Raw genomic sequence first — 19,418 nt, 5'->3', positions numbered from 1 at the left:
ACCATTCTCCCAAGGATATATCACAGTTCATCAAAGAGAGCAGCAAAGACCTGCACCACGGAGCCACGATCATCTAAAACCGCATTTGCAATGGCAGCCATCATCCCAATGCAAACAGCATCCCTGAGGTGTGGGCCCCTCTACTTACCAGCAAAACTGCTACTGCAAGCTGGACCCCATCCCAGCTACCTCCGACTGCCTTAATCAAATGACGATCCCCTTTAATTCAACTCGCGCCACCAAACTCTGCCAGGATCATCCAGGGGCAAAGTACAAGACATGTATCCCAAAACATGATAATTATGGAATGTGCATTAGGATAAAATAAAGGACGAAACACAAATAGAGTTAGAGCTCACGAAAACACCGCTGCTCCTGTATTCACATCACGTGACCCCTTGTTTCTTTTTTAAAATATGGGAACACCACCACATGGAGGTTCTTTTCCAAGCCACTCACCAATCCTGACTTGGAAATAGATCCTTATGGTCGCTGGGACAAAATCCTGGAACTCTCTCCCTAACTGCTTTGGGTGTACCTACATCACAGGGACGGCAGTGGTTCATGAAGGCAGCTAACCATCACTATTAAGGGTGGGCAATAAATGCTGGTCTAACCAGTGATGCGCACATCCCATGAATTAATTAAAAAAATTAAAGAGTGTTGTAAACGTTTAAGATAATTGCAGTAGGATATAAGTAGTGTTGTGGAATGGGTGGTTAGGATTAGATGTAGTTCAGACAAAGTGGAGAATTGCAGGATTTGGAATGTAGATATTTACATCTTTAAACATAGATGTGATTCTGGAATTTATACATGGGGCATTGAATATAAAAATAAGTGAATGATTTGAATTTGTACATGACATTGGTTAGGCTATTGCTAAAATATTGTGTGCTGTTTTGACTATCACATTCTAGGATTAGTGTTAGAGCTACGAAAAAGGAGTATGACTGGGAATGAAGGGCTAATAGTTATAAAGAAAAGCTCAAAGAATATTGTCATTTATCATGTGGACAGAGAAGGTTGGAGGCGGGTGGGTGTCTTGGCGGTAGATAAAATGATGACAGGCTTTGAGTAACTCGACATCAAAAACCTGACTATCAGCAGAAGAATGCAAGTGAATGTTAAAGTAACTTGTTTCCACAGTGAATAGCAGGTAGTTTTGGTGAAGCAGATATTATCGATTGCTTTGCTGCTTCACCATATTTATTCCTGGCTCAAGTACTCCGATTTCTGTCTTCCTGTTTCGTTAATTTAAATTATCCCATGTTCTCCAAATGGACATCAATGCTGGTTTTGTTTTGAGGACGCCCATCTTTACTGCGGAGCTTCTTCTGCTCCAGAACTCATGCCAATGCCCTACGAGTCTGAAACACTCCTTTCTACACTGACTGTCAAACTACTTTCTCTCTAACTGACCTCATGCATGACCCCTGGAATAATCCAAAGAATACTGCCTTTGATTGGTGTGATTTGCTGCATTTCAAATTAACATTGTTATGACCCGCTGGGCAAGTGCATGGTCAATTTCAGCCCCACTTGACCCAGAGTCGCAACATGATTGAAATTAACAAATAATTCTTAGAAAAGCACCCAAAGTCCTTGGCCCTTGGCTGCCCAATAATGTGTCACCAGGTTTGTAAATGTAAACACAATTTTTATTTTTATTTTAAATTTTTTTTTTTAAATTTAGAATACCCAATTAATTATTTTCAATTAAGGGGCAATTTAACGTGGCCAATCAACCTACCCTGCACATATTTGGGTTGTGGGGGTGAAACACACGCAAACTTGGGGAGAATGTGCAAATTCCACACAGACAGTGACCCAGAGCAGGGATCGAACCTGGGATCTCGGTGCCGTGAAGCAGCAGTGCTAACCACTGCACCACCGTGCTGTCCACAATTTTTATTAATAACAATAACTGTAATTAACTATGCAGCAAATATAACTGGTTAACAATTATCTAATTCCTACCCCCCCCCCCCCCCCCCCCAAACTTACCCCCTATATATACATATACGCCCTCTGTACACATTATGCACACGACAGTCAAACAAGCGCAGAGGGGAATAGAGAGGTGTAAAATAATGATGAAAGTAAAAGGATAAGTGTCCTTGTTTCAGATGGCTGTCTTCTAACACACCTTCCTGCAGTGTCGGCTTTCAGTTTGAGGTTTCTGCTTTCAGTCTGTAATGGTTTTCACTGTAGGTTCATCCAGGTTCTCTGTAGGTTCAGAAATACAGCAGCTATGCAGTTTTCCTGGAGAAAGAGAGCGAGAGTCTCAAAGCTTCTGTTCTGAGCTTCCAGGACCTGACTGTCCTTTGCTTGGTTCTCTGAAAACCAGGCAGAAAATGGCCTTTTAGCCAATTCATTGGACATGATCCAACCATTCAAACTGAGACCCTCCAATCTCTTGGGTGCCATAAAGTCTGAGTTCTGTTATTCGAAAGCTAGCACAGTGTACTATTTTGTAACTGAGTTCCTCACTTCCTCTGCTCGACTTAAAAGATATATGTCCATTAAACATCCATGGATCAAAAATTATAATGGCAAAATAAAATAAATGGGAAATAAGGGAATCAACAGGAAGGGCCCATACAACATATAATTCTTCAAGTTCCTTTTACAAGATCTTTGTTTCATTGTTCAAATGTCAACCACATCTTAAGATGGCTCAGCGTCTTTCCAGAATATGCACAACCTCACCATGGTTCAACTTACCTGTCACCTGGGAGACAATGTATCATTTGGAAGTTTTTGTTGCAAGCCAGTAAATGGTAACCATCCCTCTTAGAATTCCACTATCATTAGCTTTTTATCTATTTTTAAAAGTCTTCTTTCTCTCTTTGGTTAAGCGCTTTCTTGTCATGGTGTTGCTTTTGATCAGCTTTCATGTGTCACACACTCCTTGCCTGCATTCTAAGTTTCCACAATACGAGAGTATGGATATTAAGTTTCCGAAAGGCTGTTATCCAAAAAAAAACAACACTATATTTTGTTGTTTAGAAAGCTCCCTATCTGTGCTAAAATAACGGAATATGCTGGAAATCAACAGTGAGTCATTCAGCATATTTTGTTCTGATGAAGGATACACCGCAACGTTTTATATTGTCTTTTCTCAGATGCGGACATACCTGCTATGTATTTGTCAATAAGCATTCTATGCAACAGCAATGGCAGTGTAAGTAGCTTTTGAAAATCCCTTTACACAACATACACTCATGTTATCAATACAATGTTATTCCTTCCGGAGTTGCTAGATATATCAGACCAGAAATTTGTGCTGATTTTAATTTACCCATGTTTTTCTAATTGATCAAAATCCTCCAGGGCAAGATAACCAAAATAAAAAAAATCAATATACTTAACATGGTGACAGATTGCACAAGAGGACATAGCTTCAAACTTTGAATAGGGAGGGTGAAAAGACTTGGATTTAACAAATGCACACAGAGCAGTAGATATATGGAACACAATCAGCATTTTGCTATTGTGCCTGCTTCCACCACCCTCTGCGTGAAAACCTTTCCCCGCACATCTCCCTTAAACTCCCTCCCTCTCACCCTGAACCTATGCCCCCTTGTAATTGAGTCTTTCACCCTGGGAAAAAGCTTCTGACTATTCATCCTGTCTATACCTCTTGTAATTGTAAACCTCAATCAGGTTTCCCCTCAGCCTCTTGGTCTTTCCAACAAAAACAATCCGATTTTATTCAATCTCTCCTCATAGCTAACACTCTCTAAACCAGGTAACATCCTGGTAAACCTTCTTTGCACACTCTCTAAAGAATTCACACCCTTCTGGTAGTGTGGCGATCAGAACTGCACGCAATATTCCAAATGTGGCCATACTAAAGTTTTATACAACTGTAACATGACGTTAGTGATGGAAAGGGATAGTTTACGTTAGTGATGGAAAGGGATAAGTATACACTGCAGGGCAAGAGTTATAGCTGGGGGAAGGGCAATTATGATGCCATTAGACGTGACTTGGGGGGGATAGGTTGGAGAAGTAGGCTGCAAGTGTTGGGCACACTGGATAAGTGGAGCTTGTTCAAGGAACAGCTACTGCGTGTTCTTGATAAGTACGTACCGGTCAGGCAGGGAGGAAGGCGTCGAGTGAGGGAACCGTGGTTTACCAAGGAAGTGGAATCTCTTGTTAAGAGGAAGAAGGAGGCCTATGTGAAGATGAGGTGTGAAGTTTCAGTTGGGGCGATGGATAGTTACAAGGTAGCGAGGAAGGATCTAAAGAGAGAGCTAAGATGAGCAAGGAGGGGACATGAGAAGTATTTGGCAGGTAGGATCAAGGAAAACCCAAAAGCTTTCTATAGGTATGTCAGGAATAAGCGAATGACTAGGGTAAGAGTAGGGCCAGTCAAGGACAGGGATGGGAAGATGTGTGTGGAGTCTGAAGAGATAGGCGAGATACTAAATGAATATTTTTCGTCAGTATTCACTCAGGAAAAAGATAATGATGTGGAGGAGAATGCTGAGACCCAGGCTATTAGAATAGATGGCATTGAGGTACGTAGGGAAGAGGTGTTGGCAATTCTGGACAGGCTGAAAATAGATAAGTCCCCAGGGCCTGATGGGATTTATCCTAGGATTCTCTGGGAGGCCAGGGAAGAGAATGCTGGGCCTTTGGCTTTGATTTTTATGTCATCGTTGGCTACAGGAATAGTGCCAGAGGACTGGAGGATAGCAAATGTGGTCCCTTTGTTCAGAAAGGGGAGTAGAGACAACCCCGGCAACTATAGACCGGTGAGCCTCACATCTGTAGTGGGTAAAGTCTTGGAGGGGATTATAAGAGACAAGATTTATAATCATCTAGATAGGAATAATATGATCAGGGATAGTCAGCATGGCTTTGTGAAGGGTAGGTCATGCCTCACAAACCTTATTGAGTTCTTTGAGAAGGTGACTGAACAGGTAGACGAGGGTAGAGCAGTTGATGTGGTGTTTATAGATTTCAGTAAAGCGTTTGATAAGGTTCCCCACGGTCGGCTATTGCAGAAAATACGGAGGCTGGGGATTGAGGGTGATTTAGAGATGTGGATCAGAAATTGGCTAGCTGAAAGAAGACAGAGGGTGGTGGTTGATGGGAAATGTTCAGAATGGAGTTCAGTTACAAGTGGCGTACCACAAGGATCGGTTCTGGGGCCGTTGCTGTTTGTCATTTTTATCAATGACCTAGAGGAGGGCGCAGAAGGGTGGGCGAGTAAATTTGCAGACGACACTAAAGTCGGTGGTGTTGTCGACAGTGTGGAAGGATGTAGCAGGTTACAGAGGGACATAGATAAGCTGCAGAGCTGGGCTGAGAGGTGGCAAATGGAGTTTAATGTAGAGAAGTGTGAGGTGATTCACTTTGGAAGGAATAACAGGAATGCAGAATATTTGGCTAATGGTAAAGTTCTTGGAAGTGTGGATGAGCAGAGGGATCTAGGTGTCCATGTACATAGATCCCTGAAAGTTGCCACCCAGGTTGATAGGGTTGTGAAGAAGGCCTATGGAGTGTTGGCCTTTATTGGTAGAGGGATTGAGTTCCGGAGTCATGAGGTCATGTTGCAGCCGTACAAAACTCTGGTACGGCCGCATTTGGAGTATTGCGTACAGTTCTGGTCACCGCATTATAGGAAGGACGTGGAGGCTTTGGAGCGGGTGCAGAGGAGATTTAACAGGATGTTGCCTGGTATGGAGGGAAAATCTTATGAGGAAAGGCTGATGGACCTGAGGTTGTTTTCGTTGGAGAGAAGAAGGTTAAGAGGAGACTTAATAGAGGCATACAAAATGATCAGGGGGTTAGATAGGGTGGACAGTGAGAGCCTTCTCCCGCGGATGGAAATGGCTGGCATGAGGGGGACATAGCTTTAAACTGCGGGGTAATAGATATAGGACAGAGGTCAGAGGTAGGTTCTTTACGCAAAGAGTGGTGAGGCCGTGGAATGCCCTACCTGCAACAGTAGTGAACTCACCAACATTGAGGGCATTTAAAAGTTTATTGGATAAGCATATGGATGATAATGGCATAGTGTAGGTTAGATGGCTTTTATTTTGGTGCAACATCGTGGGCCGAAGGGCCTGTACTGCGCTGTATCGTTCTATGTTCTATGACCTGGGTAGCATGGTGGCGCAGTGATTAGCATTGCTGCCTCATGGTACTGAAGACCTGGTTCGATCCCGACCCCAGATCACTGTCCGTGTGGAGTTTGCACATTCTTCTCTGTGTCTGCGTGGGTCTCACCCCCACAACCCAAAGGTGTGCAGGGTAGTTGGTTTGACCATGCTAAATTGCCCTTTAATTGGGAAAAAAAAAGAATTGGGTACTCTAAATTTATTTTTAAAAAACTGTAACATGACCTGCCAACTCTTGTACTCAATGTCCTGGCCGATGAAGGCGCGGATGCCGTATGCCGCCTTGATCACCTTATCCACCTACATTGCCACTTTCTTGGATCTATGGACCTGAATGCCCAGATCTCTCTAGGTATGTCAATGCTCCTAAGGGTTCAGCCATTTACTGTGAGTTTTTACAGTTTCTCTCATTGGTATTCACTGCAGTTGAGTATGTCCACTTTTATTTGTTCCTTGTCCCGTATTTGTCACTACTCTTAAGTTTAGAAATTTGCCTCCAAATTTTCTCCTTTACCTGCTTCACACAATTTGGTGGCATATATAATTCTAATCAAATAGATTCTGTCTTTTGGAGTTGTGTGTCCAGTTCTGCGCATTGCACCTTTGGATATATTGACCTTGGAAGGAGGACAACATAGATTGACTTTGACAAAGAGGGGTGGCGCAGTGGTTAGCACTGCTGTCTACGGTGCTGAGGTCCCGGGTTTGATCTTGGCCCCGGGTCACTGTCTGTGTGGAGTTTACATATTCTCCCCGTCTCTGCGTGGGTTTCACCCCCACAACCCAAAGATGTGAAGGTAGGTGGATTGGTCATACTAAATTGCCCCTTAAATGGAAAAAATTAATTGGATGCTCTAAATATATTTTTTAAAAAGTCTTTGACAAAGAATCAGAGTCATTTGACAAAGAGTCATCCAGATTCTAAATATTAGCTCCCTTCTCTCTCCACAGATTCTGAGACCTACTGAGATTTTCCTGTATTTTCTGTTTTTGGTGCATAGATTGATTGACTGGATTTTTACAGACCAAATTACTTTAAGCTCATTCTTCCCATCCACCGTCCCACCCCCAGACACTGGTTTAATACCTGCAAGAGGCATTAGTTCAGTTTGTAAAATGTTTAATTTGACAGGTGGTTAAACAGAATACTGTGAAAGTTAACTGGCCGGAATTCTCCAGCTTTTGCGATTCACGTTTTCCGCACCACGCCAGCAGATTTTTCCGGCAGTGTAGCAGTTTCAATGGGAAATCCCATTGACAAGCGTGGGGAAGATAGAATCCCACCGCCAGCGAATGCCATGCTGCTGAGAAACACGCGGCTGGGGGAGCGGAGGTCCAGCCGACTGTTTGTGTGGAGTTTGTACTTTCTCCCCATGTCTACGTGGGTTTTCTCCAGGAACACCGGTTTCCTCCCACAGTTCTAAGATATGCAGGTTAGGTGGCTTGGCCATGCTAAATTACCCCTTAGTGTCCAAAGATATGCAGATTAGGTGGGTTATGGGAATAGGGTGGAGGTGTGGGCCCAGGTAAGATACTCTTTCAGAGGGTTGGTGCAGACTCGTTGAGCTGAATGGTCTTCTTCTGCACTGTGGGTATTCTATATTCTACTCTATTCTATTCTGTTATCATTACTCAATCAAATTCCATCCCCAAACCCTACTGCAGACAGACCATGACCTTTTCTTGGGTCTTTATTGATCGGAAGGCTTTTTTTTTAGGCACATGCCTTTTTGTGCCATTTTTGCTCGCTATTGGCAGTCCACCAGTTCTGTACACCTCTTTCTCCATAAGCCCCTACATATTGATGTTCTCACACCTTGGGCCAGAAGAGCTGAGACTTTTCCTCTCCCCAATCTCGTCCTGCTAGCCTCAACCTTTAAAGAACTCTCCTAGCGTTCGTGATCACGGGGAAGTTCTTGCCAGTGCCAACACTGAGATCCTGCCTTGTATAGCAAGGCCCTCCTTACTGCTTCCATACCGTGGACGTGCCCCAGAATGTTGCCATTCTCCAGGATTTATCTGAACCACTCCCTCGGTAACAATTGATTACATTTTCTTCTACCACCCAAAATAGTTGTACTTTTTCAGCACTAAGGGGAATAAAATCCTCTCCAGTTTGCGTCTTCTCTGCAAAAGTATTGTACACTGCAGAAGTTTATAAACATAGTTTCTGCAAAAATTTCTCAAGGTTTTCCCAAAGGTTTTGATCCGTTTCCACTTGGTTGATGTGGTGGATGGAGGAAAGTATAGAATCTTGGAATGATACTTCACAAATGAAGGCCATTTGCCCCATTGTGGCTATGCCGGTTCTTTGAAAGAACTGTCCAATTTGCCCATTCAACTGTCCTTTCCCCATAGCCTTACAAATGTTACCTCTTTAAGTATTTAGGGGCAGCATGGTAGCACAGTTGCTTCACAGCTCCAGGGTCCCAGGTTCGACTCCTGGCTTGGGTCACTGTCTATGTGGAGTCTGCTCGTTCTCCCAGTATCCACATGGGTTTCCTCAGGGTGCTCCGGTTCCCTCCCACAGTCCAAAGATGTGCAGGTTAGGTGGATTGGCCATGATAAATTGCCTTCAGTGTCCAAAAAGGTTGGGTGGGGTTACTGAGTTATGTGGTTACAGGGATAAGGTGGAGGTGTGGGCTTAAGTGGGGTGCTCATTCCAAGGGCCGGTGCAGATTCGATGGGCCGAATGGCCTCCTTCTGCACTGTAAATTCTATGATGTGGACTTCCGGTGACGGCGGGCGGGAGGCAGCCGCACATTGGAGGGCTCCCGTTCAGAACGGCATTTTCGGGGAGTAACGCCCGGTCTTAGGGCCAGCGACGGCAGTAAAAGTCGGGAGATAGCGCAAGGAGAAGAAGGATGTCAAAAAACACCAAAAAAACAGCTGGGAAAAAAGCGGCTGAAAGTCCGTTGGAGAGGGGAAAGGTCACCGCGGGGTCAACAAAGAAGATGGAGGCTGGAGCACCAGGGGAGGCCGCAGTGCTTACGGCTGAAGAACTAACTAAGGTGATGGCTGCGGAATTCCAAAAGCAGTTGGCACAGATTGAGAAATGTATGGAGATGGTGAGGAAGGAGATGCGGGAGGTTTTGAATGCTGGTGGAGGAGGCGGTTTCCCCGGTGAAGACGGCGGTGGCGAGTGCAGTGGCGGAGGCGCTGAAGGAAGTGGAGGAGACGGTATGGCAGCACGGTGATCAACTTGCGTCGATGGGGAAGGAGATGCGGAAGGTGACACGAACAAGAATCTGCGAGGAAAAATGGAAGATCTGGAAAACAGATCCAGGCGACAGAATTTGAGGGTCGTGGGGCTGCCCGAAGGAGTTGAAGGACCGAAGCCGACTGAGTATTTTGCCGCGATGCTGGCAAAACTACTGGGGGAGGGGGAGGACCCCTCCCAATATGAACTGGATCGGGCTCATCGGTCGTGGAGGCCTGTACCAAAGGCGAGTGAGCCGCCAAGGGCAGTGACTCTGTGCTTCCGTAGGTACAGTGTGAAGGAGAAGGTCCTGAGCTGGGCCAAGCAGAAGCGGGTGGTGCAGTGGGCTGGAGCTGGTATACGTGTATACCAGGACTTTTTACGGTGGAGCTGGCGAGGAGGCGGGCTGTCTTCAACCGGGTGAAGAGGGCACTGTACATTGGCAAAGTGCAGTGTGGCATTGTATATCTAGCGAAGCTGAGGGTGACTTACAAGCTCAGGGACTTTTATTTTGGAACGGCGGAAGCAGCAGAGGAGTTTGAGATGGCGGAAGGACTGTGGCAGAACTGACAAATTGAGGAATGGCCATGTGCCGATGTAACCTCATGACTGTATTTTCTTCTTTTTTTTTGTATCACTGCGCGCGGGGGTAGAGGCTAAAGGAGCCAATGTTGCATATATTTGGACAAGGGAAGGGACGGGACTTTCATTCGAAAGGAGGGCTCTTTGGGGTGTAGGGGGATATGCGGGGTTTGTGTGCTAAAAGGGGATCTTTGGGCTTTTCTAGGGCCGGGCAAGGGGGAAAGGGACCCGGGCGGGGGCCTCCACGCTGGCCGGTTTAAGCCGGCCAGTGAACGGGAGTGAGGTGGGGGGAGGGGCTGCGGCCATCGGAGCCTGACAGAACAGGGTCCGAGTGGTCTAGTCGGGGTGGAAAGTTGGGGGGAGGGAACCGAGGTTGGGGGAGGGAACCGAGGTTGGGAGGAGGGGTTTTAACAAGAGGCAGTGGACGGGAGGAGCTGGAGACTTGGGGGGGGGGGGGGGGGGGGGGGGTACAACTGTGGGGTATCATGCACGGTACTCTCTTAGAGACTGGATGGCGTTGGTTGGGGGGGGTGGGGGTGGAGAGCCGTGTAGATTAAGGGTGACTATGGGTAATCCCTGATTCCTTTTTGTCATTTGTTTATGTAAACATGCGGGTTGAGGTTTGGGGGTTGGTGGGCGGATGGGATTGTTGTTATTATGGGGATTGACCTATCTTGTTGATTATTGTTTATTGTTGATGGGTGTAAATGTGGGAGAAAATGTGAAAAAGGAGAACAAAAAAAAATTTTTTTTTTTAATTAAAAAAAATTCTGTGATGCTATGATTTATTCAATTTTCTCTTGAAAGTTAATGTAAAATCTGCCTTTTGTTTGCTTCTTTCAGGCAGCACATTGCTGATCATAATAACTCACTGCATACATTTCTCCTCATTTCACCTTTTGTGGAATCTGGGAAATCCAATGATGACTTGGACTAGTTGCTCTTGCATGCCATTTGAGGGCACAAGTCCCATTCAAAGACTTGCAATTTCATTCTTTGGGTTATTAGACATTAGAGTGGGGACAATTTTGGGAAAGGTAATACTTGAAGTAAATAGTTGCAGAAGATTACTTTCAATTTATGAATTCTGAATATATCTATTTTTTTTGTTGCAGTTTGTAATGAGGTAGACCAGTGGCCAGCACCAGTCCCTGGAAAATTGCTCAGCCTGCCTGTGATGGGGGTGGTCATTCAGGTACGAATGGGCAGAAATTTGGAATGCGTGGGATGTTTGGAGTTTGGTGAGGAGAAAACCAGATGTCTCGCTGTCGTTTGGGACATAAAACTCAGTTAAGGAGCTGTTGTGGAATAAGTAGACTGCAAATCATGTAATTTCTTCTTCCCAAGACGTGAAACAGGTTCCATTTTTCTCGTGTGAAATTGAACTCCAGAGTTGAAAGAATATTATTTTAAACCAGCTTCCCTGCTGGGACACTGTATATAGAAACTTCTTTAGGAATTTACATTGGCCTATACTGCAGCATTTCTAATGTCCTCTTTGCCATTTTTAAACTCAGATTTAGAGCCATCCGCTCGGTGTAGTTGATTAGATATTGCACATTGCCCACAAGATCACAAATCTGTATCCTCTGCTCTGACCATTTGATGTTGTTTCCAACTTGACTAAACAGTGCTTGGCTCCTTGTCAAGAGATTCAGAACAAAGAACAAAGAAAAGCACAGGCCCTTCGGCCCTCCAAGCCCGTGCCGACCATGCTGCCCGTCTAAACTAAAATCTTCTACACTTCCCATCCTATTCATGTATTTGTCAAGATGCCCTTTAAATGTCACAATCGTCCCTGTTGCCACCACCTCCTCCGACAGCGAGTTCCAGGCACCCACTACCCTCTGTGGAAAAACTTTGCCAGTACATCTCCTCTAAACCTTGCCCCTCGCACCTTAAACCTATGCCCCCTAGTAATTGACCCCTCTACCCTGTGGAAAAGCCTCTGACTATCCACTCTGTCTATGCCCCTCATAATTTTGTAGACCTCTATCAGGTCGCCCCTCAACCTCCGTCGTTCCAGTGAGAACAAACCGAGTTTATTCAACCGCTCCTCATAGCTAATGCCCTCCATACCAGGCAACATCCTCGTAAATCTCTTCTGCACCCTCTTGAAAGCCTCCACATCCTTCTGGTAGTGTGGCGACCAGAATTGAACACTATACTCCAAGTGTGGCCTAACTAAGGTTCTATACAGCTGCAACATGACTTGTCAATTCTTATACTCAATGCCCTGGCCAATGAAGGCAAGCATGTCGTATGCCTTCTTGACTGCCTTCTCCACCTGTGTTGCCCCTTTCAGTGACCTGTGGACCTGTACACTTAGTGTTCTCGTCATCTGTTTCGTAATACAACATGGCAATCAGAATTGTTGTTTTCTTTAGCTTTGGTATAAGCTCTTCAGCGTTGGTATAAGATGCTCAAGAAGCATATCTGAGTATAGCATAGACTTTCATAGAGTCTATGCTATACTCAGATCCACATGATCCACATAATATTCCTGGGTTAAAGGTGTAGTCCAAAATTCTATTTCAATGAGGAGATACTCTGGGCGTTAAATAAATGGATCAAATTTATAATGCGGCTGCTTGCCAATACTATCAATCCTATTCTGTGTTTAACTTACCATCATCAGTGTACTGTCCTATAAATCAAGTGTAAAAGATAAAATACTGCAATTAATCCTTTTTTTAATTGGGGATTTTGTTAACATTTGGGAGGGCAAGTAGAAATACTTGTAAGGAAAAAGAGAACTGAAGGACATAACAATATTGGACAATGAGATTTTCCTCATGATTACAGATCGGTGAACTTGTTTAAAAGTTTCCAATTATGGGCAGCACAGTAGTGCAGTGGTTAGCACTGCTGCCTCAGGGCGCTGAGGTCCCAGATCCCGGCCAAGGGCCACTGCCCATGTGGAGTTTGCACATTCTCCCCATGTTTGCGTGAGGTTCACCCCCACAACCCAAAGATGTGCAGGTTAGGTGGATTGGCAATGCTAAATTGCCCCTTAATTGGAAAAAATGAATTGGGAACTCGAAATTTATTTTTAAAAAAGGTTTCCAATTATAAATTTGAAAACTTTTGTAAATCCTTGCTTTGTATACATGGCCACAATTGTACGTTGCTCGGACAGGCGCGTACGTGACCCAGAAGCATGTAAAATCGCGGGAGAAGATGTTGGGTGCATGTCCCAATGTCATTGCACATAATCATGATATTTCCATTGGCCTGCATGCATGACAGTTGCAATTAAGTGGCAATTAAACCCATTAAGGAGCCAATTGAAAGCTATTTTATGTGGCCCGTCTACACTTCTGGTTAGCAGGTGGACTGAGTGGCCAGGCGTACTTTATGTTTTAGCTACATCCTTGATCTAGGGCAGGGTGTTTTGACAGAGCTGAAATAAAATTAAAAAGCTTTCTAGGGACTGAGGTTTGTTTTTGAAGGTGCTGCTAACGACACAGTTTGCTGTATTTCTTCATTGGGATTTCATTTGTAGAGATCTGCAGCTTCCTGTGATAACTCCACTGTAGCTGCCTGCCTTGATGGAGCCTATTAAAAGCGCTGGCCCATATCCTCCCTTACCTTGGTGCTCACCCCCCTTGGCAGCGTTGAATTTTTTTCTGTGTTTCACAAACTGGCTGCCTGTTAATTGGCCAGCCAGCGTAAAATTATGTTCCAGCGCCGATCACGGCCAGAAGCGCATTTAGCATTCGCTTCCGAGCTTGCCAAGTGCACGCGGCCAATGGGCCCAAAATTCAGGCCATAACCTTAATTCTAGATTTTTATAATGCGTTTAGAGCTGCTTCCTTTTTCTGCCTTAAACTTCACATTTTCCACTCAATCTTAGGTGCGGATTCCATCCAGGAAAGACAAACATGGAACAAGCCCTCTCAAACAGTCAAACCAGGAGGTATGACAGAAAATGCACATTATTCTTATTAAGCATGCTGATGACTAGATGTTTTTAATGGGTATTGGAAGCTATTTTTATGGTAAATCTATTAAAATTGTTCACCATGCAGGGTAAGTAGAAACTGAAGATTAGCAAGTGTAGCACTAAATGGATCCATGACAGAACAAAAAGTTGCCTGTATCACAGGAGCATCATCAAATACAATTTTATGCTGAACCACACAGGACAGGTGACCAAAAGTTTTGTCAGAGATTTAGGTTTTAGAGATGTCTTAAAGGAAGAAACATATTTTGAGAGGCAGCGAGGTTTAGTGGGGAATTCCAGAGCTTAAGGCCTAGACAGCTGGGAGAATGATCAAACTCCACACAGACAGTGACCCGGGGCCTGGATCGAACCCGGGTCCTCGGCGCTGAGGCAGCAGTGCCGCCCTAAATTTTAATATTTCTACATTTAACACCCATAACATTACAAAACAAAAAAAATCCAACACCAACATGACAGATTTTAAAAGGACGGAATGAATTCCAATACGCAAAGGCGATACAGACTAGTTAACGATAAAACCATGGTTTTAAAAAAAAGAGAGAAAGTTTGGCTAGGTGGACCAAAGATCTCGTATATATTAAGGTGTTGCTATGAATAGTAGTTTGAGAGTAATGTTTTGAATTCTTTCCTGGATGTTGAACCTAGATTTTACAGTGTCTAAGATACTATATGATAAAATACATTGCATGTGGTGAGGGATATTGTACCTAAATTGCATTAGAGATATTATACCGATCTGTAATTTTATTTGATCTTCTCCATAATTTTTAAAGTATATATGTTGAAATTGAAAAGCTTTATTTATTTTCCCTTAGAATCTGTTGCCAGCACCAATGGTCATTCCCACAGTAAACGAGTTGGATCTTTTCGGGTAAGAGCTATTTCAGAGCAGCAAATGGACTTGAATGAACATGACTTGAGTCTAGTGACATAATTGTGATGCTGCAATATAAGTATTCAAATATCTTTATAATGTTGATGGCAAGAATGTGTTGATGACTTTTTTTTTTAAATAAAAAAGATTAATCTACAATTATTTATTCTCTTTGGGGATGCTAAGGTGTAACATATCAACTGTGTTTAAGAATTCCGAGATGTGATGGGGTGGAATTGGGGGTACCATGAATTTCTTAGATCCAATGGCCTTTATTTGGCCTTATTTAAAATAAGGTTCAATTTCTTTGCTCCACCTCATTCTGTTTCACTGATTAATTCTTCGTGTGTCAGGTGTTTCCAATCAATTCTGATCCATATCCAAATGCTTTGGGAGCTAATGTTACTTGGAGAACCAGTGATTGTTATGGCAACATCCCCAAAGATTTCTTCAGATACTGTGCTGGCATTGACCAGGTGAGTAGAGAACTATATGTAATAAATCCCTCATGGCTCAAGTCACATTTTTACGATACCTTGTATATTGAACTTCAGCTTCTGAGAGCTGAATTAATTGACTGGAAATAACTTTTAGCAACCAATTAGTTGGGTCAAAGCGTATACAAGATTATCTTGGACAGATACTTGCCCTTCAAGAGATCTAAGCTAGTTGATTCTACAATCATTAAACTGCTTCCTTGTTAAAGTACTGCTTTTTTGCATGTCATCTGCACCAGCCCTTTTTAGTTTATATTATGTTCTGCTATCTGATTGAATGCCCCTGACTGATCATCAACTTCTTTGAAAAAGGGAGGCAAAACAAAGCCAGAGAGCCACAGAATCATCACCCTTGCTTCAGTTCAAATTGTGGAATTCAATGCAGAAAATGAAATTGATGCACAGATATAAACTTAATGAAATGAAAATCGCTTATTGTCACAAGTAGGCTTCGAATGAAGTTACTGTGAAAAGCCCCTGGTCGCCACATTCCGGCGCCTGTTTGGGGAGGCTGGTACGGGAATTGAACCGTGCTGCTGGCCTGCCTTGGTCTGCTTTAAAAGCCAGCTATTTAGCCCAGTGTGCTAAACCAGCCCCTGATGAGCATCAGTACATTAATTAACCCAGTTAAAGCCAACAGCATGTGTCCAGAAGGAGATCCTGTCTGACCAACTGCCACAATAGTTTGGGGAGTCAAAAGGTGATGCAACACAGAAGATGACCATTCATCCCAATTAGTGCCTTTTTCCTATAGCTCTGCAGATTTTCCCCCTTCAAATATTTGTCCAATTCACTGTTGAATGTTCTTATCACATCTGCCTCCACCACCTTTTAGAGAGTGCATTCCTGATTTTAACAAGTTACCTGTTATGTTCATGTTGCCTCTCGTTCATTGCCAATTACCGTAAATCTGTGTACCTGGATTTGTTGCCTGTCTGTGTGTTCTCTGTTGTAGTTGTATTGCACCCCTGAGATACTGCTGTGACTATCGGCCTTATTTCACCATCCACGATACTGAATTTAAAGAGTATACAACGCGAACGCAGGCACCGTAAGTTAAAACATAAATAACTTTTACTGTGTTTATTAAAGTGATAGGATGGATGGAGTCTTGGAGTTGAAATGAAACTTCCCAATTGTTGTAACTTACAACAGTGAAAGAACTTTGCTGCCCTCTAGCTGAGTATGATAAGAGGTAAGTTACAGTGCTCATGAAGAAGGCAAATTGATGGCCCTTGTCAGCTATGGCTCAGTTGGTAGCATCCATGCTTCTGATTCAGACGGTTGAGGTCCAACACTCTGATGACTTGAGCATAGAAATTGAGGCTGACACTTTATTTTTTAAATTTAAGAGTCCCCAATTCTTCTTTTCCAATTAAGTAGCAATTTAGCGTGGCCAATTCACTTGCCCTGCACATCCTTTTGAGTTGTGGGGGTGAGACCCACGCAGACACGGGGAGAATGTGCAAACTCCACACGGACAGTGACCCATCGCCGGGATCGTGTGTGGGTCCTCGGAGCCATGAGGCAGCAGTGCTAACCACTGCGCCACTGTGCTGCCCAGAAGCTGACACTCGAGTGTGGTACTGAGGAAGTGCTGCATTGTTAGAGGTGTTGACTTTTGATACAACACTCAAGGTGCGATCTAACAGCCAGGTCACGCCCCAATGGGAGAGTGACATGGCCGGTAGATGCGGGTGAAGCCTCCCGTGGACTTCCTGACAACCACGACGCCTCGCGGGATCTACACCAGTCCCGCGAGGGATCGGGGTCAGGAACCCACCCACCATGGGCGGGACCAAGCCGCGCTCACGCAAGTATGCTGTATACCTAGAGGTCTATTTACCCGCTATCTACCGACCTTCTGGGATCTATCGGCCTGCCCAGGGAGGTAGCAGCCGGGCGCTGTTCAATACTGGTCCACACAAAACGTGAACCAGGCGGAACGGCACCCCAGGGGTCTTGCAGGCCATCTGAGGCCCCTTGGTAGCTAGGGATAGGGCGCAGTGGACCCTGGACCTTCCCCTGGAATGCTGGTACCGTGGCATTGCCACCCTGGCATTGCCAATGTGCCTGGGTGGCACTGCCAAGCTGGCAGAGCACTGCAGAGTGGCAAAACAAGGGTGCCAGGGTGGACCTGCCAAGGATCAGGAGCCTGAGGGGGGGGCCATGCCCCTGAAAGGAGGGTGGAGGGGGATATGAAGGTTTGGGGCGGTGGCGCGCAGGGCAGGTAAGATGGGGCCTCTGGGAGGTTGGGGGGCTGACGGGTGGGGGTCCTGGAAGGGGGCGTCTGAAGAGGGGAGGCTCCCAGAGACCCATAGCGGGGTGTCCTCCCTTGGGGTTGTGGGGGTAATGCCCAGAGTAAAATACATGGCAAATTTTCGCATTACAAGGTCCACAAACAGCAATAAGATTAATGATCAGATCGCTTGTTTTTAGTGATGTTGATCGGAGAATAAATAATGGCAAAGACACCAAAGTGATGTGAGATGAATATTTTTTGTGGAACAGGAGCCATGTCTTGGGGCAATCTGCTTCCACCTCCATCGCACTATTTGCCTCTGTGGCCTCCTTTTTAACCTCTGCAGGTAAAGGATGTCCCTCCTCCTCTGTACATCTTTTGTCGGTGCTGCGTCCAAGAACATGTTTACCTCTTCCACTGTCCCTGAGCCATCCTAATCCGTGCCATTGCTTGTCAGCCAAGGGTACTGCACATTCTTAATGTAGGTTATGTATATGGAGGCTACATGTATTACTCCACAAAAATTACTGTAGGGCTAAATATGCAGGTGTCCATTTTAGCAACTCCAAACACGCTTAAATAATGGTAATTATCAATTAGCATGCAAATTATGGCATGCCACATTAGCACAGCTGACTGTAATGCCACCCTTTCCACAAAATAATCCCCAAGTCTAAAGCTGTCATACTGAAATTATGGGCCTTAACTTCCAAGCTCCCCACCTCGGATGAGGTGGTACCCAAAGTTGCGCTGGGGAAGCCCCTTCGCACGTTCCTAGGTAAAGTTCCATGTCAATTACCCTACACTGCGAACCATCCGAAAATGCAATTTTAAAACACAAACTTCGGATGGTTCTGACTGGATGACATCAGTAGGCCCAGAAAACATTAGAAAGATTAAAACCACTTCTAACCTCTGGGTAATTGTTGCACAGGCCCAAACTAATTCCCCACATGACTCCCATCATGCACTGCAAGGGGCAGCGGGAGGGGGGAGGTTCTGTTTTTACTTTTTCGTATTGGGATGGCCGATAAAAATGGAGCCCCATTTTTGTAAATTAAAAAAAAAAAAATTTTTTTTAAAAACATGTTGCTCTCCGGGTGGGCTCAATGCCAGTGTGCCATCGTGGGACCGTTGAGATTTTTTTTCCAGAATTTCTCACAATACGGTGGAGAAAACTGCGACTGGGCTTTTCCTGCCCGCTGCAACACTGCATTAAAAACAGAAAATTCTACCCATGGTGTGGGTTGTTTTCATTACTACTTGTATTCTGTATTGATTTGGGTGTTGTGATTTATTTTGACTAGGCCAAATGTTATCCTGGGAGTGACCAATCCTTTCTTCATCAAAACATTTCAGCACTGGCCACACATTATTCGTATTGGAGAAGTTAGAATGTCAGGTAAGGAACAAGCATAACTTATTGTCATCGGACACAGACTCTGCACAAATTTAACCCTGCACATACTTAAGAGAAGTGTTTGTGAAAAAGGGTTCAGAAAATCTTTTCCTATTTGAGGGAGACAAGCTATGAACCACGTGTCATGTGCAAGAAATTTGATCATTAAATGCCAATTTTTTTGCACTATTTTGTAAGAACCTGGGCACTGAAATACCCTCAGCCTTGTTAACTTAGGTAGCAACCTTACAAAATGGGTAAGAATTGGAATGCAAAGAACATCACAAAGCTACATAGAAACAGATATTCAGATGAAGATAGAGTATTATTTGCCAAGCATTGGATTTGGCACTCGAGCAATAAGAACACATGAATGGTACCTCAATCTTGTTCTGCCATTCAATTAAATCATGGCTGGTCTTAATTACATTGCCAACCCTGGCTCCAGATCCCATGATACCCTTTCCAAACATATCAATCTCAGTTTTAAAAATTCCAATTGCTCTCCAACATTATTGCTT

General features: G+C 44.4%; 1 protein-coding gene across 9 annotated transcripts in view; it reads left to right on the top strand.

Annotated features, from left to right (window-relative positions):
• The window catches only part of dennd6b (DENN/MADD domain containing 6B), a 121,149-nt gene that overhangs the window by 56,691 nt on the left and 45,040 nt on the right, over positions 1 to 19,418 (top strand). For all 9 annotated transcript variants that reach the window (XR_011934033.1, XR_011934032.1, XM_072471268.1 and 6 more), the window contains 6 exons: positions 11,034 to 11,113; positions 13,775 to 13,837; positions 14,701 to 14,756; positions 15,113 to 15,235; positions 16,212 to 16,307; positions 18,806 to 18,900. Coding sequence is in view for 7 of the 9 variants with exons in the window: in XM_072471268.1 (XP_072327369.1) it covers positions 11,034 to 11,113; positions 13,775 to 13,837; positions 14,701 to 14,756; positions 15,113 to 15,235; positions 16,212 to 16,307; positions 18,806 to 18,900 (513 nt within the window). In the remaining 2 variants the exon portion in view is untranslated. The remainder of the gene's footprint in view (positions 1 to 11,033; positions 11,114 to 13,774; positions 13,838 to 14,700; positions 14,757 to 15,112; positions 15,236 to 16,211; positions 16,308 to 18,805; positions 18,901 to 19,418) is intronic.

This window comes from Scyliorhinus torazame, chromosome 13 (assembly GCF_047496885.1).
Source record: "Scyliorhinus torazame isolate Kashiwa2021f chromosome 13, sScyTor2.1, whole genome shotgun sequence".
NCBI lineage: Eukaryota > Metazoa > Chordata > Chondrichthyes > Carcharhiniformes > Scyliorhinidae > Scyliorhinus > Scyliorhinus torazame.
Note: the sequence above shows the minus strand (reverse complement) of the source record. Positions and strands in the feature narration are given on the sequence as shown.